The sequence below is a fragment of the Herpailurus yagouaroundi genome, unplaced genomic scaffold (assembly GCF_014898765.1).
Source record: "Herpailurus yagouaroundi ecotype Mexico unplaced genomic scaffold, PumYag 67428, whole genome shotgun sequence".
Classification (NCBI taxonomy): Eukaryota; Metazoa; Chordata; class Mammalia; order Carnivora; family Felidae; genus Herpailurus; species Herpailurus yagouaroundi.
In genome coordinates, this window is record NW_024420241.1 from 449,564 (window position 1) to 469,745 (window position 20,182).

At 36.0% G+C, this 20,182-nt stretch overlaps 2 protein-coding genes across 3 annotated transcripts in view; both read right to left on the minus strand.

The window, feature by feature from the left end:
• Positions 1 to 20,182, minus strand: part of ZC3H12B (zinc finger CCCH-type containing 12B) — a 341,768-nt gene that overhangs the window by 103,975 nt on the left and 217,611 nt on the right. The window lies entirely within an intron of this gene.
• On the minus strand, positions 13,440 to 13,721 carry LOC121024996 (40S ribosomal protein S27-like). The gene is made up of 2 exons (XM_040467330.1): positions 13,557 to 13,721; positions 13,440 to 13,522 (listed from the first exon to the last, which is right to left on the minus strand). The coding sequence occupies exons 1-2, from the start codon at positions 13,624 to 13,626 to the stop codon at positions 13,440 to 13,442; spliced, it is 153 nt and encodes a 50-aa protein (XP_040323264.1). The 5' UTR covers positions 13,627 to 13,721.

Here is a 20,182-nt window from a genome sequence, read left to right on the forward strand (position 1 = left end):
CTTAATGATCAGGGAAGTCTCACCAACAATAATCCTGAGATTAGATCTTCCAGAAAATAAACTAAAATGATTTTTGAATTCCATTTTATAAAAATAGCTTCTTCTCTTTCAGTCCTGAAATTAACAGACCCCACTCTGAAGGGCCCAATTTCAATACTGAAATATCTGGGGAGGGGTGGGTGGGCCCTGGATTCACTTTAGAATTCATGTTCTGGAATCACTTATCCAACCTGAAATGAAAAGCTTCCTAAATTGACATCTTTTACCATTTGTTTGTTTTTCCTCCTTTTGGAAATTACAACAAACAACATAAGCACCTTATGTAAGAGGAAGGTTTAAAGCAATCCACAGCTGAAGCAGGAGGAGTTTCCATGACTAGTTCCCTACCAAGGCATTTTCTTTCCTTCAGGAGAAGTCCAGAGATTGCAAAATTCAAGGATCAGCACAAAAGCTTAACTCAGAACCCTCTCTTTCCTGAAAGGATGAAACATTCAGGATATTCACTCAGAAGGAATACATGGTTTGCCTCTTGGAAAAGGCTTGGGTTGTCAATCAATATCCTTCAGGGAGATGGTAAATGCTGACAGAGCTTAGACTAGAGAAAGAGTAGCATCTATTTCGGAGTGCTTGGGTCACTCATTCAGTTAAACATCTGAATTAATTTTGGCTCAGGTCATAATCTCATAGCTGAGATCAAGCCGCATATTGGGCTATGTGCTGACAGAGTGGAGCCTGCTTGGGATTCTCTCTCCCTCTTTATGCCCCTCTCCCATTCACACGTGCTCTCTCTCTCTCTCAAAATGAATAAATAAACATTGTAAAAAAGAGTAACATCTGTTTTAGCCCCAGAGAGAATAATGTAATCTATCATAGAATTTTGACCTTCATGTAAAGGAAGCTTTTCCACTCCTTCCTTATTGAGGGTATACATAAGACTAAAAAAGACAGAGTAAAAGATTTCTGAGAAGCCTGAGAAAGTGACACTGAGTCTAGAAACTCATACAATTTTACTCATAAAAGAGTCCCTTCACTCTGTATCCAAAGCCAACTGACTTGTATGATTAAAACAATTCATTTCTTTAAACTTTAAAAAGTATGGACAAACACCTTTGTAAATATTTGATTTTGGAGAAAATAGCATATTTTGCAAAAACAAGGAAGACTCATATTATTTTTATTTATAGGAAACAAATTGCACTATTAGGTATTTAGTCAAAGAATACAAAAATAGTAATTCAAAGAGATACATGAATCCCAATGTTTATACAACCATTATCTACAATAGCCAAATTATGGAAACAGTCCAGGTGTCCGTCAGTGGATGAATGGGTAAAGAAGATGTAGTATACAAAAGAATATTACTCAGTAATGGAAAAGAATGAAATCTTGCCATTTGCAATGATATGGATGGAGCTACAGAGTATTATGTTAAGCCAAATAAGTCAGAGAAAGACAAATACCACATGATTTTACTTATATGTGGAATTTAAGGAACAAAAAAAATTAGCAAAGAGAAAAAGAGAGAGAGGCAAACCAAGAAACAGATTCTTAACTATAGAGAACAAACTGAGGGTTATTGGGGAGGAGGCGGGCAGAGGGGTGGGTTGAATAGGTAGTGGGTAATAAGGAGGGCCTGTGCTATGATGAACACTGAATATTGTATGTTAGTAATGGATCACTAAACTTGAAACTAATATTACAATGTATGTTAACTAACTGGAGTGAAACTAATGTTACACTGTAAGTTAACTAACTGGAGTATAAATAAAACCTTGAATTAAAAAAAAATAAAATACTGAACACCAGACCTATGAAATAAGAATATGCATTTTAACTAGATCCCCAGGTAAGTTCGAGAAACACTGGTCTATGCTTGTGAAACATTTTTCCAATTGTGGTTTTTGACTACTTTCATCAAGATAATCTGGGGTATTGATTAAAAAAATTAAGGTTCTTAGGCCCTACCCACATGTACTAAATCATATCTCTCATTGTGTAACCTGGGATTGTACATTATTAACAAATATGGTAAGGAAGTAAATCTCAAACTTGAGCATACACCAGAATTAGTTGGAGGGACTTCTAAAACACAGTCCCTTCAACTGGGGTAGAATATGCCCCAGAGTTACCTGATTCAGTAAGTCTGGAATGGGGCCTGAGATTCTGCATTTCTAGCATGTTTCTCCGTGATGTTGATTCTACTGGTCTAAGGAACACAATAGGAGAACCATTATATAGACATACTTTTAAAAAGCTTAGTTATTTAGTTGTCAAATATTGATTAGGAGAAACAATTAGAAAGGGAGTAGTCAGAGGCAGGCACAGAAATAACAGCAAGAAGCAACATTTGATAGGCTGAGAATTGGAGGATAAACAAAAGTTATTCAAAAAGAGACAAGAAATAAACATTTTTCTTAAGCTATTGAATGTAAGTTCCAAGAACCTTAAGTGTCTCACTCCTGCACCTATCCCATAACTACCAGTGTCCTAGTCCTTGAGGACTATCATTTTATCTTATGTGGTAGTGATGTGTGATAATGAATGTTCATTAATAATGGTCCCCAGTAAACAAGAAAATGTTTAATTCTGTTTAGTTTACTGTTGAAGCAGGTATAGAATTGAACCACATATCTTAAGAATATTTCCATTGAGGACAACTTTTAAACATGAATGTTAAATTTGATTTACATTTTCTCTTTTGAAAACCACTCTACAAATTGCAAATCCTACAGAATAAATGAGAATAATCTATAATGGAGTTCAAAGATAAAAATAATATCTAATATATATTTTTAATTTTTTATTATTTATTTTTAAGAAAAAGAGACAGACAGAGCATGAGTGGGGTAGGGGTAGAGGGGGGGAGAGAGAGACACAGAATCTGAAACGGGCTCCAGGCTCTGAGCTGTCAGCACAGAGCCCAATGTGGGGCTTGAACACAGGAATGTCGAGATCATAACTTAGGCTGAAGTAGAAGGCTCAACTGACTGATCTAACCAGACATTGCACAATATCTAATATTTTTTAAAGTAAGCTAAAAAGGAAAACTACAGGCCAGTATCCTTGAACAACACGAATGCAAAAATTCTCAAGATAATAGCAAGTGGAATTCAACAGTATATTAAAAGAATTATTCACAATGGTCAAATGGGACTTATTCCTGGACTGTGAGGCTGGTCCAGTATTTGCAAATCAAACAATGTGATAAACCATATTAATAGAAGAAAAGATGACAACCATATAATCTTGTCAATAGATGCAGAAAAAACATTTCACAAAATACAGCATCCATTCTTGGATGTTGTTCTTAGGTGTTCATCTAAACACCCTAAATAAACTAGGGAAATAGGGAACATACCTCAACATGATAAAGGCCATATGTGAAAGTCCCACAGCTAAGATCATTTTCAATGGGGAAAAAGTGAGAACATTTCCCTCATGGTCAGGAAGAAGACAAGGAGATACACTCTCACCATTACTATTTAATATAGTACTGGAAGGCCTAGCCTCAAAAATAAGGCAACAAAAAATAAATAAAGGGTATGCAAATAAGGAAGGAAGAAACCAAAGTTTCACTTTGTGCACAAAATGAACACGACATGATATTATATGTAGAAAACCCAAAAGATGCCACCAAAAAAAATGCTAAAACTAATACATGAATTCAGCAATGTTTCAGGATATAAAATCAATGTACAGAAATCTGTTGTATTTCTATACAGTAATAACAAAGCAGCAGAAAAAGAAATCAAGGAATAGATCCCATTTGCAATTGCACCAAAACCAATAAGATACCTAGGATAAATCTAACTAAAGAGGTAAAACATCTGTGTTCTGAAAACTGTAGAATGCTCATGAAAGAAATTGAGAAAGACACAAAGAAATGGAAAAACATTCCATACTTATGGATTGGAAGAACAAGCATTGTTAAACTCTCTATACACATAAAGCAGTCTACAGATTTAATGAAATCTCTGTCAAAATACCACCAGCATTTTAGCAGTGCTAGAACAAATAATCCTAAAATTTGTATGGAACCAAAAAAGACTCTGGATAACCAAAACAATTCTGAAAAAGAAAAACAAAACTGGAGGCATCATGATTCTGGATTTCAAGCTATATTACAAAGCTGTCATCATCAAGACAGTATGGTCCTGGCACAAAAACAGACACATAGATCAATGAAACAGCAAAGTAAACCCAGAAATGGAACCACAACTATATGTCAATTTATCTTCAACAAAGCAAGAAAGAATATCCAATGGAATAAAGGCAGTCTCTTCAACAAATGGACTTGGGAAAACTGGACAGCGACATGCAGAAAGAAATAAAACTGGACCACCTCTTTACACCATACACAAAAATAAATTCAACATGGATAAGAGACCTAAACGTGACACAGGAAACCATAAAAATTCTAGATAAGAATGCAGACAGCAACCGCTTTGACCTTGGTCATAACAACTTCTTACTAGACATGTCATCGAAAGCAAAGGAAACAAAAGCAAACATGAACTATTGGGACTTAATCAAGATAAAAATCTTTTGAACAATGAAGTAAACAATCAACAAAACTAAAAGGCAGCCTATGGAATGGGAGAAGATATTTGCAAATGACATATCGGATAAAGGGTTAGTATCCAAAATCTATAAATAATTTATCAAACTCAATACCCAAAAACCAAATGACCAAGTTAAGAAATGGACAGAGAGAGAGAGAGAGTTAAGATTGCAGAGAAGTAGGGGTACTGAGATTTTCTTGGTCCCTCAAACACAGCTATATTGAGGTCTGATCACTTGGAACAACCAAGAAATTGATCTGTGGAGCAGCAAAAGGATTTCCACAGTTTGAGAGAGACAGCTTGACAGGATCAAGGTGTGTGTATGTGAATTGGGGGAGATAAAACAGCATAGTCACAGAAGGGAGGGAACACTTTATGTGGAGAGACAAAAGGGAGAGAAAAAGAAGGGGTTGTAAAAGGGCGGCATTGGGTTAGCACAGGAGGATAACATCTTTGGAGCATGAACAGAGGAACAAGAGGTACAGAGAATGCCAGATTTTTTTGAAAACAGCCTTTGGTTCTGAAAGTCAGACGTTTTGGAAGTATGTGACTTTCTCCATAGCGGAGTTGTGGTGCACACTCCGGGAGAGAAGGAATCCAGCCCCCAACTACATAGCACAGTGTAGTTCCCAGAATTTTATGGGAAGAGGTTTATTGCCCCCCACTAAGGACAAAAAACCTTGCAGATACAGCCAAAGGCCTTTAATCAACAGGGTGGAGAGTCTCTACTCCAGAGCAGGAGAGAGGAGCTGCCTCTTACCGTGTCTTTAAAGACATTGGTTTTTGAATCCCAGTCAAGTGCCAACAAGGCTCAGGAGAACTGTGGAGCACAGCAAGTTGACCACCCTCATTATTCTCTGAGGGCTGTAGAACAGTGAACAGTGTGGGTTGAGATAGCCGGTCAGGGAGGAGAAATGAGGTGATGCCATTTTGTTCCCAACACCAACACAGTGGGATTTTAGAGAGTAGCACAGCAGTCCCCAGTGGGGGCGAGACACACTTACACCAAACCCCGCCACTCTGTGCCTGGCAACTGCTTATTTACTAGACCAAGATTGACTGACCCAAATCAGCTGGCCTCTCCTCCAGACCAATACAGTCACCAGACCCATGCAACAATAGAAAATTTTTAAAAATATTTCTTGTCTCTTTCTTTCCTCCTTCTTGTTTTCTTTTCTTTCTTTTTTTTCTTTTGCAATCATGCTTATATTTTCTGTATTGATTTTGGTCAATTTTTATTATATATGTATATTTTCCTTCATCAGGTATTTTTATTCTAATATTTTTCTATATTTTCTCTTTTTTTCTTCTTTTTTATTTCCCTTTCTCTTTCTCTGGAATTAGACTTATAGTTTTTAATTCCGTTTGGTTCTGTTTCCTCCCCTTTCCTTTTTCTCTTTTTATGGGATCAGACTTCCATCAACTTCAATTCCCACCCCCCAAAGGTTACGTCAACAAACAAGGAAAAGAAAACCTAGTTAAAGTTCCAAACACTCCACCACTGCAAGCAAGGATAAGCTCTTGAGAGGACTTACAAGTGGTATAGAGAAGCCCAAATGCAACAACAGTGTATGCAGCATACACCAGAAACACTTTCTGGAGTGCCAAGCCCTGGGCAGTGTATGACCCCTTTTTAATATAGTTGTACTCTCGGGGGAAGGACACATATCGAGCTTTTAAAACATGCAAAAGATAAAATTAGGCAAAATGACAAAACAAAGGAATTCTCCCCAAAAGAAGGGTCAAGAATAAATCAAAGCCAGATAACTGCTCAAAACAGATACAAACAATATATCTGAACAAGAATTTAGAAAAATAGTCATAAGACTGAAAAAAGTATATAAGACACCAGAGAAATCGTTCCTGCAGAGATCAAAGACTTGTGAACTAGTCAGGATGAATTACAAAATGCTATAAATGAGATATAAAATAAACTACAGAGAGGATTGACAGAGAGGATTGAAGAAGCAGAGAATAGGTGAAATATATGATAGAATTATGAAAAATAATGAAACTGAAAAAAAGAGAGAAAGGAGATTACAAGATCATGAGGGAAGAGTTAGACAACTAAGTGATTTCATTAAATGAAACAATATCTGTATCATAGGAGTCCCAGAAGAAGAAGAATGGGAAAAAGGGACAGAATGTTTATATGAACAAATCATAGCTGAGAACTTCCTTAATGTGGAGAAGGAAACAGACATCCAATTCTAAGAGACATGCAGAACTCCCTTCAAAATCAACAAAAACAGGTCAACACCATGACATATCATAGTGAAACTGGCAAAATAAAAAGATAAAGAGAAAATTCTGAAGTTGCTTAGGGACAAAACGTCCTTAAACTACAAGGGTAGATACATAAGTTTAGTAGCAGACCTGTGCACTGAAAGTTGGCAGGACAGAAGGGAGTGGCATGAAATATACAATGTGCTGATTAGGAAAAATATGAAGCCACGAATCCGTTATCCAGCAAGGCTGTGATTCAGAATAGAAGGAGAGATAAAGACTTTCCCAGACAAACAAAAGCTAAAGGAGTCCATGACCACTAAACCAGCCCTGCAAGAGATTCTAAAAGGGACTCTATGAGTGGAAAGCAGTAAAGAGTACAAAGGACCAGAGAACATCATCACAAACATGAAACCTACAAATAACACAATGGCATTAAATTCATACCTTTCAATAATCACTCTGAATGTAAATGGAATAAATGCCCAAATCAAAAGACATAGGGTATCAGGATGAATAAAAACAAACAAACAAAGAAACAAAAACAAGATCCATTTATATGCTGCATATAAGAGACTCTAGTTCTGAAGACTTTAGTTCTCAGGACACCTAAAGATTGAAAATTAAGAGATGGAGAACCATCTATGATGCTAATGGACATCAAAAGAAAGCTGCATATCAAACTAGATTTAACAATTTTTTAGGGTTTATTCATTTTTCAGAGACAGAGAGACAGAGCGTGAGCGGGGGAGGGACAGAGAGAGAGGGAGACACAGAATCTGAAACAAGCTCCAGGCTCTGAGCTGTAAACAGAGAGCCAGATACGGAGCCCAAACTCACGGAGGGCAAGATCATGACCTGAGCTGAAGTCGAGCGCTTAACCGACTGAGCTACCCAAGTGCCCCTCAGACAAAGTAGGTTTTAAAACACAGTCTGTAACAAGAGATTAAAGGCATTATATCATAATTAAGTGGTCTATCTATCAAGAAGATCTAACAATTGTAAATATTTATGTACTCAACTTGGGAGAACCCAATTATATAAATTGATTAATAACAAACATAAAGAAACTCATTGATCATAATGTCATAATTGTAGGAGAGTTTAATACCCCACTTAAAGCAATGGAAAGATCATTTAAGCAGACAATCAACAAGGAAACAACAATTCTGAGAGACACATTGGAGCAGATGGACTTAACCAATATATACAGAATATGTTATTCTAAAGCAGCAGAATACACGTTCTTCTCAAGTGCACATGAACATTCTCCAAAGTAGATCACATAATGGATCACAAATCAGCCCTCAACAGGTACAAATATATTGAGATAATACCATGCATATTTTCAGATTAAAATGCTATGAAGCTTGAAATTAACCACAAGAACAAATTTGGAAAGTCCTCAGTGGGCTAAACAAGAAATTAAAGAAGAAATTAAAAATTACAGGGAAGCAAATAAAAATGAAAACACAACAGTACAAACCCTTTGGTATGCACCAAACACAGTCCTAGGAGGAAAATACATTGCAATTCAGGCCTATCTCAGGAAACAAAGGGGCGCTTGGGTGGGTCAGTTGGTTAAGCGTCCAACTTCAGCTCAGGTCATGATCTCACAGTTTTTGAGTTCGAGCCCCACATTAGGTTCTGTGCTGACAGCTTGGAGTCTGGAACCTGCTTCAGATTCTGTGTCTTATTCTCTCTCTGCCTCTCCCCCACTTATGTTCTGTCTCTCTCTGTCTTTCAAAAATAAGTAAAAGTAAAGAAAAAAAATTATAAAGAAGCAAAAAAGTCCCAAATACGCAACCTAACCTCACACATAAAGGAGTTAGAAAAGTGGCAGAAAATAAAGCCCAAAGCCAGCAGAAGAAAGGAAATAATAAATATTAGAACAGAAATAAAGAATACAGAGTCTCAGTAAAACAAAACAAAACAAAAACATTAGAACAGATCAATGAAAGTAAGAGCTGGCTTTTTGAAAGAATAAACGAAATTGATATCCCCTAGCCAGACTTCTCAAAAAGAAAAGAGAGAGGACACAAATAGATACAATCACAAGTGAAAGAGGTGAGAACACAACCAACATCACACAAATACAAAAAATTAGAAGAGAATACCATGAAAAGTTATATGTCAACAAACTGGACAATATGGAAGAAATGGACAAATTCCTAGACACTAATACACTACCAACATTCAAACATGAAGAAATAGAAAATTTGGACAGGCCCATAACCAGTAAATAAATTGAACTGGTTATTAAAAACCTCCCAACAAATAAGAATGCTAAGTCAGATGGCTTCGCAGGGCAACTCTACCAGACATTTTTTTAAACTTTGTAATGTTTATTTATTTATTTATTTTAATATGAAACTTATTGTCAAATTGGTTTCCATACAACACCCAGTGCTCATCCCAACAGGTGTCCTCCTCAATACCCATCACCCACCCTCCCCTGCCTCCCACCCCCCCCATCAACCCTCAGATGCTCTCTACCAGACATTCAAAGAAGAGTTAATACCTATTTTTCTCAAAGTATTCCAAAAAATAGAAATGTAAGGAAAGCTTCAAAACTCATTATATGAAGTCAGCATCACCTTGTTTCCAAAACCAGGCAAAGACTGCACTGAAAAGGGGAATTACAGGCCAATATTCCTGATGAACCTGGATGAAAAAAAATCTCAACAAGATACTAGTAAATTGAATTTAGCAGTACATTAGAAGAATTATTCAGCATGATCAAATAGGATTATTTTCCTGGGCTATAAGCCTGGTTCAATATTCACAAATCAGTCAACATGATACACCACATTAATAAGAGAAGGCTTAAAAACCATATGATCTTCTCAATAGACACAGAAAAAGCACTTGACAAACACAACATCCTTTTTGTATAAAATCCCTCAAGAAAGTGGGGATACAAGGAACATACCTCAACATCATAAAATCCATATATGAAAGGCACACAGCTAATATCATCCTCAATGGGAAAAAAATGAGAGCTTTACCAAAAGATTAGGAATATGACAGGGATGTCCACTCTCACTACTGTTGTTCAACATAATACTGAAAGTCCTAGCCTCAGAAATAAGACAACAAAATGAAATAAAATGTATCCAAATTGGCACAGAAGTCAAACTTTCACTCTGCACAAATGACATCATAATCTGCATGGAAAACACGAAAGGCTCCATCACAAAACAGCTAGAGCTGATACATGAATTCTGCAAAGTCAAAGGATTTAAAATAAATGTACAGAAACTGGTTGTATTTCTATACACCAATAATGAAGCAGCAGAAAATATATCAAGGAATCAATCTCATTTATAACTGCACCAGAAACAATAAGATAACTAGGAATAAACCTAACCAAAGAGATAAAAGATATTTATGCTGAAAACTACAGAAATCTTATGAAAGAAATTGAAAGAGACACAAAGAAATGGAAAAGCATTCCATTTTCATGGATTAGAAGACAAAATGTTGCTAAAATGTTGATATCCAAAGCAATATACACATTCAATGAAATCCCTATTACATAACAACATCGTTCCTCATAGAGCTAGAACCCAAAAATTTTAATGGAACCATAAAAATCCCAAATAGCCAAAGTAATATTGAAAAAGAAAAACAAACCTGGAGGTATCACACTTCTGGACATTAAGCTGTATAACAAAGTTGTAATCATCAACACAGTATGATATTGGCATAAAAACAGACACATAGATCAATGGAATAGAATAGAGAGCCCAGGGGTGCCTGGGTGGCTCAGTCAGTTAAGTGGCCGATCAGGTCTTGATCTCATGGTTCATGAGTTCAAGCCCTGCATTGGGGTCTGTGCTGACTCTCGGAGCCTAGAGTCTGCTTTAGATTCTGTGTCTCCCTCTCTCTCTCTGACCCTCTCCTGCTCTCTCTCTCTCTCTCCCTCTCTCTCTCAAAAAAAAGCATTAACATTTAAAAAAAAAAGAATACAGAACTCAGAATGGGCCCACAAATAAATGGCCAGCTAATCTCCGTCAAAGGAGTAACAAGTATCCAATGGAAAAAAGACAGTTTCTAAAGCAAATGGTACTGGGAGGACTATACAGTGACATGCAGAAGAATGAAATGGGATAACTTTCTTACACCCTACACAAAAATAAACTCAAAATGGATTAAAGACCTAAGTGTGATACAGGAAACCATAAAAATCCTACAGGAGAAATCTCTTTGACTCAGGCATGTAACTTCTTCCTTAATTTGGTTCTGGAGGCAAGGTAATAAAAGCAAAAATGAACTATTGGCACCTCATCAAGATAAAAAGCTTACGCACAGTGAAGGAAACAATCAACAAAATTAAAAGGCAACTGATGGAATGGGAGAAGACATTTGCAAATGACATATCAGAAAAAGGGTCAGTATCCAAATCTATAAAGAATTTACCAAACTCAACACCCAAAAAAACAAAGAATCCAGTCAAGAAATGGGCAGAAGACATGCATGGGAACTTTTCCAAAGACCTCCAGATGGCTAACAGACACATGAAAATATACTCAACATGACTCATCATTAGGGAAATACGAGTCGAAACCACAGTGAAATGCCACCTCGGACCTGTCCGAATGGCTAACATTAAAAACTCAGGAAGAACAGATGTTGGTGAACATGCAGAGAAAGGGGAACCTTTTGCACTGTTGGTGGGAATGCAAACTGGTGCAGCCACTCTGGAAAACAGTATGGAGGTTCCTAAAAAATGAAAAATAGAGCTACCCTACAAACCAGCAATTGCACAAGTACATGTTAATCCAAGGATACAAAAAATGCTGATTCAAAGGGGAGCATGCACCTCAATGATTATTGCAGCTCTGTCAACAATAGCCAAACTATGGAAAGAGCCCAAATGTCCATTGACTGAAGAATGGATATGTGTATATACACATACACAGAACATCTAATATATATGTATATATATACGTGTATATATATGTGTATGTATATATATACGTATATATACATATATATACACATATATACATATATGTATATATACACACATATGTATATACACAATGGAATACTACTCAGTGATGATAAAGAATGAAATCTTACCATTTGTGACAACATGGATGGAATATATATATATATATATATATATATATGTATATGATATATACGTGATGATACGTGATGATAAAGATGATAAAGAATGAAATCTTGTCTTTGTGACAACATGGATGGAACTATAGCGCATTATGATAAGTCAGTTAGAGAAAGACAGATATCATAAGATTTCACTCATATGTGGAATTTGAGAAACTCAATAGAATTGCATAGGGGAAGGGAAATATTAGATAAAAACAGAGATGAGACAAACCATAAGTGACTCTTCAATCCAGAAAACAAACTGAGCATCACTGGAGGGGGAGTGGGTTCAGGAGATGAGTTAAATTGTTAATGGGAATTAAGGAGGTCACTTGTTGGGATGAGCAATGGGTGTCATATGTAAGAGACTGGGTTCTACTCCTGAAGCCAAGACTACACTGTATGTTAACTAACTTGTATTTAAATAAAAATAAATAAATAAAAATTAAAAAGGAAGAAAAAAGTGGCACTTGTGTTTTCTCATCTAAGGCTAATTACCTTAATGTTTTGCTTAACTATCACTATAATATTCTTGTTTCCTTGGCAAATTTAGAGTTACATAAAAATGACTAACATTACCCTTGGAATTAAGCCGTATATACTGAGAACTGCCTTGAAATAATCATCTACTATAAAGTCCAACCTGATTAAAGTTACCTGGGTGGTCTTCCCTGAGATAAATTGGCATTAGGTACTGATTAACATCCAGAATACGTGAGCTGAAAGATAAAACTGTGACTCTTCTCTCTGTTTTCTGTACTTTGGGTTAGAACATCTTCCCCATCGAATCACGTTCTTAATTTGGGAATGCACATAATCTTCTTTTAGGAGCAAAATTCAGAAACAATAAGCTGATCTAAGAAAATTGCCTTCCAATTTTTTAATTTCCATATTTTTGGAATATGGTAATTAGAAGAAAAAGGAAGAGTATGCATTGAAATAAATATAATGCTTTACTTCAGTCAACATTATTAAAAACATTATAAGTATAAAAAATTTTTATTCAAGTCAATTTATAAGATTAATAAAAAAATCTGTGGTACTATTTTCTAAATTAACAGAATTTGGGAGATTAATGACTATGTAGAGACACAGATCAGTTTCCTTAGTAGATACCAGACCATTTTCTCCTCCAGCCTCCTTTTTAACAAGCACCAGATGGGGTTAGATCACATGATCTTTGAGGTCCCTCTTTGCCCTGAAATTTTATAACTCTCTGAGTTAGTAGTAGGGGAGTTGTCCATCCTTAAAACAATACCCTCACTTTAAGCTGTATGTACACACATCAATCACATGCACTCACACTTTCATACTTTAGCAAGTATTAGTAACAGTTTACATTGTTTAGTGCTTTTTTTTGTCCATAGCCAAAATTTATTGAAAAACTGACACCAAAATAGACAACTGATGTGCACCTTACAAAATTAAAAACAATTACATTATCTTTATAGATTAACTGGAATTACTGAACTGATAAGGCTCTCTGTGATATAACACAAATTCAGGAGTATATAACACTAATATGGATCATTAGTGTTGCTTTCTTCTAAATGAAAAGCCTTCTGTGAGTCTGGCCTTTCCTCCTCTTGGCTGGCGCAACAATGTTAAACAACCTATACAAAAAAAAAAAAAAAAAAAAACACACACACACACACACCGTCTGATCATGACTGAAAACCGTGGTACTCTTGTAACAACCTGAACATTTTACATCCATAAAATAGGAATCTGGGCTTTGAGCTAGCTATTTCTTTTTATGTTTTTTTTTTCTTTTCCTCTTTTAAGGATGGGTGTAGTAAATTTCTAGTTAAAGGCATATTGATTCTTTTGTAAGCCTAGCCAGTCCTTAATTCTTTTTAATTTACCAAATATTTTCACATATGCCACTTTATTCAACCATAGCAATTATATAGGAGAGAAGGGGACAACATCATCCCTTTTTTTACCAATGAAGAAGCAGATTCAGAGACAAGACATTCTCTTTTTTTCTGTAACTAGACAATCTGCAAGACTTACCTTAGGTACCATCTTTCATGAGGAAAACACGGACTGATTAAGATAAAAATTGAATTCAGAACACTTATCTGAATTCCTATTGTACTTAAGGTATGTTATATGCATTTTACTACTAAAGTGTTATTTTTTCTTGTCTGTCTTGTCCAATGTGTTGTATAAAGAAATATAGAGTGAGTTAAGATGGTAGAGGATTAGGGAGACCCTAGGCTTGTCTCATCCCTTGAACACCGCTAGATAGTTGTCAAATTGTTATGAACATCAAAGAAACCAACTAGAGGTTTGAGTGAACAAAACCTGTAAGACTACATGTAGAAAAGGTACCACCATTTGGAAGGTAGGAGGTACTGTGAGTTTAAGTGGGGAGGTACTGCTCTGGGTCCAGCTGGGGTGAAGAAGCTTGCTTACTTGGGCTACTGCAAAGTAGTATAAGCAGGGGAGCACAAAATATGAACTTTTAGCAGACAGCTGCCATGGGGGAATTGCCTGGCTTTAAAGTGCTCAAGTGGTGAAGCGGGGTAGAGTCCCAAGAGTGACAGCATGGTTCGACAATCCATTGGGTAAGAAGAAAGACTGGTTGTGCCAATGTGCTATGCTGTTTCCAGGCATGAGAGGGGATTCTTTCTGGCTGAGGGCTGCAAGCAGGGGGGCTGGTTTTTTGCTCTGTTTTGACATAAACTCTGAATAGCTGGACAGTCATGCCACTCCCCCCTCGCCCAACATAAATGGGCCAGCAAAAGCCTCTCGAGTCTCTCTCCAAGATCCCAGAGGATCAGTGTAGATCTGCACCCCTGGAATCCCTAAAATTTGGAGTTTTGAAACTCAGTCATGCGCCTGAGATAAAAAGCCTGGACACAGGCTGGTGAATATGGGGCTCTGAGGGAAATCAGAGACACAATAGGAGTGATTAATTGCTCTTCTCTGAGAGTTCCCTGAAGAGTGTGTGTGTGTGGGAGGATGTGCAAACATTCAGCTCAGGAGCTTATAGAACATGGGAAGGCCATATTCATTCCACCCATCAGAGCTGAAAAACCTTCAAGGAGCAAAGCAGTACCAACTGGTGGAAGCCAGAGCTAATTAAACCAAGCCCCGTCCCCCTGAACCCTGGAGGCACATTTGCACCTAAACAAGTGAGTCTGAGAATCATCACAGCAGATACTTCTTTCTTCCAGAACCAGCACAAACAATTCCCTTGCACCAAGTCTATGGAGCATAGTGTTGCAAAGCTTCAGCTCTAGGGGAAATAGGATCTAACTTCCGTTTTACTTTTATTCTTCATTATTTTTTCATTTATTTTATTTTTCAATTTCTTTTTTTTTACTTTTTAGTATTATTATTTTTATTTTTATATATACATATTCTTTTATTCTTTCTTTTATTGTTTTTTGTTTGTTTGTATTTATTCTATTTTACTTTATTTTTGGACCTAGATTCTTTTAACAAGCAAACCAAAACACACCCAGAATCTGGATTTCTGGTTTTCTTTGTTTGTTTTTTGTTCCTTGTTTTTTCTTTATTTCTGTTTGTTGTTTGTGTTTCTCTTTCTTTTAGTTTCTTTTCTTTCTTTGCTCTTTTCTTTTCTGGACAAAATGATGAGATGGAGAAACTCACCCCAAAAGAAAGAACGGACAATAGAACTCATGACCAGGGATTCAATCAGCACAAACATAGTAAGATGTCTGAAGTAGAATTTAAAAACAAAATTATAAGAATATTAGCTATGGTTGAAAAAAGAATAGAAGGGGGCGCCTGGGTGGTGCAGTCAGTTAAGTGTCCAACTTCAGCCAGGTCACGATCTCGCGGTCCGTGAGTTCGAGCCCCGCGTCGGGCTCTGGGCTGATGGCTCAGAGCCTGGAGCATGTTTCCGATTCTGTGTCTCCCTCTCTCTCTGCCCCTCCCCCATTCATGCTCTGTCTCTCTCTGTCCCAAAAAATAAATAAACGTTGAAAAAAAATTTTTTTTAAAAAAAGAAAAAAGAATAGAAGACACCAGAGAATTCCTTTCTACAGAGAGAAAAGAACTAAAATTTCATCAGGGCAAAATTAAAAATGTTATAGCAGAGATGAAATCTTGAATGGATGCCATGACAGAGAGGATGGATAAATCAGAATAGTGAATCAGTGATACAGAAGATAAAATTATGGATAATAATGATGCTGAGAATATGAGGGATACAAAGGCCAAAGATCATGATACAATACTTAGAGAACTCAGTGACTTATTAAAGAAGAATTACATTCAGATCATAGGAATCTTAGAAGATGAAGACAGAGAAAAGGGGCAAAAGGTTTATGTGAGCAAATTATAGCTGAAAACTTCCTTAATCTGGGGAGGAAACATAGACATCAAAATCCAAGAAGCACAGAGGACTCCCATTAAATTCAACAAAAGCTGGCCATCACCAAGACATATCATAGTCAAATTCTCAAAATATACATACAGGGAAATAATCATGAAACCAGCAAGAACAGAATTCTTTAACCTATAAGGGAGAACAAATCAGATTCACATTAGGTCTGTCCACAAAACTTAGCAAGCCAAAAAGGAGTGGCAGGATATATTCAACGTGCCGAAAGGGAAAAAATATGCAGGCAAGAATCCTTTATCCAGCAAAGCTATTATTTAGATTAGAAGGAGAGATAAATAGTTTTCCACACAAATAAAAATTAAAGGAGTTTGTGACCCCTAAACCAGCCTTGCAAGTAATGTTACAGAGGAATTGAGTGCAGAAAAAAAACAAAAACAAAAACAAAAACAAACAAAAAAACAAAACAAAACAAAAAATACCAAAAGTAACACAGAGTAAAAAGGACCAGAGAACATCACCACAAACACAATGTCTACAGATAACACAATGGCACTAAATTCATATCTTTCAATAATCACTTCATATATAAATGGAATAAATGCTCCAATCAATGACATAGGGTATCAGAATGGATTAAAAAAAATGTATATTCTGACTATAAGAGACCTAACAACATTTTAGACCTAACATTTTAAACCTAACAACACCTGCAGATTGAAAGTGAGGGGATGTAGAACCATCTATCTTGCTATGGACATCAAAAAAAAAAAAAAAAAAAAAGCCAGAGCAGCCGTACTAATATTGAACAAACCAGACTTTAAAACCAGACTATAACAAGGGATTAAGAATGGCATATCATAATTAAGGGGTCTATAGATTAAGATCTAGCAATTGTAAATATTTATGCCCCCAACTTGAACACTCAAATATATAAATAAATAACAAACATAGCGAAGCTCATTATTGTAGGAGACTTTAATCCTTCACTTACAACAATGGACAGATCATCTAAGCAGTAAATCAATATGGGAAAAAAATGGCTTTTAACGCACTGGACCAGATGGACTTAACAGATAAATTCAGAACATTCTATCCTAAAACAGCAGAATACACATTCTTCTGCAGTGCACATGGAGCATTCTCCAGGATAGATCAAATACTGGGTCACAAATTAGCATTCAAAAAGTACAAAAACATCAAGATCATACACTGCATATTTTTGGATTATAATGCTGTGAAACTTGAAGTAAACCACAAGAAAAAAATTGGAAAGCCCTCAAATATGTGGTGGTTATAGAACATCCTACTAAAGAATGAATGGGTTAACCAGGAAATTAGAGAATAATTAAAAAAAAATACATGGAAACTAATAAAAATTAAAATATGACTGTCCAAACCCTTTGGGATACAGCAAAAGCAGCCCTAGGAAGAAATTATATTGCAATTCAGACCTATCTCAAAAAGCAAGAAAGGTCCAAATACACAATCTAACCTCACGTGTAAAGAAACTAGAAAAGGAACAGAAAGTAAAGCCTAAAGCCAGCAGAAGAAGGGAACTAATAAAGATTAGAGCAGATATAGAAGACATAGAAACAAACAAACAAACAAACAAAAACAATAGAACAAATCAACAAAACCAAGAGCTGGTTCTTTGAAAGAATTACCAAAATTGATGAACCCCCTAGCCAGACTTAGTAAAAGCAAATAGAAAGGACCCAAATAGATAAAATCATGAATGAAAGATGAGAGACCACAACCAACCATAGAAATACAATTATAAGAGAATACTATGAAAAATTATATTCCAACCAATTGGACAATCTGAAAGAAATGGCCAAATTCCTAGATACGCATACACTACCAAAACTCAAACAAGAAGAAATAGAAAATTTGAAAAGAACATGAAAGAAAAGAAATTTAATCAGTAATTAAAAATCTCCAGATAAACAAGAGTACTGTGCCAGATGGCTTCCCAGAGGAATTCTACCCAGCGTTTAAAGAAGACTTAATACCTTTTCTTTTCAAATTGTTCCAAAAAATATAAATGGAAGGTCAACTTCCAAACTCATTCTATGAATCCAGCATTACCTTGGTCCCCAAACCAAAGACCCCAGTATAAAGGAAAATTACAGGCCAATATCACTGATTAACATGGACACAAAAAAATCTCAACAAGATATTAGCAAATCGAATTCAACAGTACATTAAAAGAATTATTCACCACGATGAAGTGAGTATTCCTGAGCTGCAGGGATGGTTCAATATTCACAAGCCAACTCACATGATACACCACATTAATAAAAGAAAGGATAAGAACCAGATAATCATTTCAATAGATGCAGGAAAAGCATTTGACAAAATACAGCACCCTTTCGATAAACACTCTCAACAAGCAGGGATAGAGGGAACATATCTCAACATCATAAAAGTGATATATGAAAACCCTACAGCTTATATCACCTTTATAAAGGAAAAACTGACACCCTTTGCCTACCATCAGGAACAAGAAAATGATGCCCACTCTTACCATTACTATTTAACATAGTACTGGAATACTTAGCTGCAACAAATTGGACAACAAAAAGAAATAAAGGGCATACAATTTGGCAAAGGAGGAAGTCAGACTTTCACTATTTGCAGATGGCATGTTGTTGTATGTGGAAAACCCAGAAGACTCCACCAAAACTGTGAGAACTAATACATGAATTCACCAGAGTCACAGGATATAAAATCAATGTGCAGAAATCTGTTGCATTTCAATACACCAATAATGAAGCATTAGAAAAAGAAATCAAGGAGTTGATCTCATTTATATTTGCACCAAAAAACAATAACATAACTAGGAATAAACCAAAATTAAGAGGTAAAATATCTGTTCTCTAAAAAGTATAGAATACTTATGAAAGATATTGAAGAGGACACAAAGAAATGGAAAAGCATTCCATGCTCATTGACTGGAAGAACAAATATTGTTAAAATGTCTATACTACCCAAATCATGCTACACATTTAATGCAATCCCTATCAAAATACCACCAGCATTCACTGCAGTTCTAGAACAAAGAGTCCTAAAATTTTTATAGAACCAAAAAAGTCCCTGAATAGCCAAAGCAATCCTGATAAAGAAAAACAAAACTGGAGGCATCGCGATTCTGAATTTCAAGCTGTAAGTATCAAGACATTATGGTGCTGGCACAAAAACAGACACATGGATCAATGGAACAGAATAGAAAGTCCAGAAATGGAACCACAACTATAAAGTCAATTCATATTCAATAAAGCAGGAAAGAATATCCAATGGCAAAGAATGTCTTCAGCAAAGGGTGATGGGAAAACTGGACTGCAACATATAGAAGAATGAAACTCTACCACTTTCTTATACCATACACAAAAATACATTCAAAATGGATGAAAGTCCTATATGAGAGACAGGAAACCATCAAAATCCTACAGAAGAAAATAGGCAGCAACCTCTTTGACCTTGGTCACAGCAATTTCTTACTAGACACGCCACCAAAGTTAAGGGAAACAAAAGCAAACATGAACTATTGGGACTTCATCATTAAGATAAAAAGTTTCTGCACAGTGATGGAAGCAATCAACAAAACCAAAAGCCTACAAGATGGGAGAAGATATTTGCAAACAATATATCTGATAAAGGTTTAGTACCCAAAAATCGATAAAAAAAAAAGTTTATGAAACTCAACATTCAAAAAGCAAATAAACCAGTTAGGAAATGGGTAGAATATGTGGATAAACATTTTTTTAAAGAAGACATCCAGATGGATAACAGATACATGAAAATATCCTCAACATCACCCAGCATCAGGGGAATATAAATCAAAATCAGAATAAGACACTATCTCACACTTGTCAGAATGGCCAAAATTAACAACAGAAGAAACAAAAGATGTTGGTGAGGATGCAGAGAAAGGGTAAGCCTCTTGCATTGC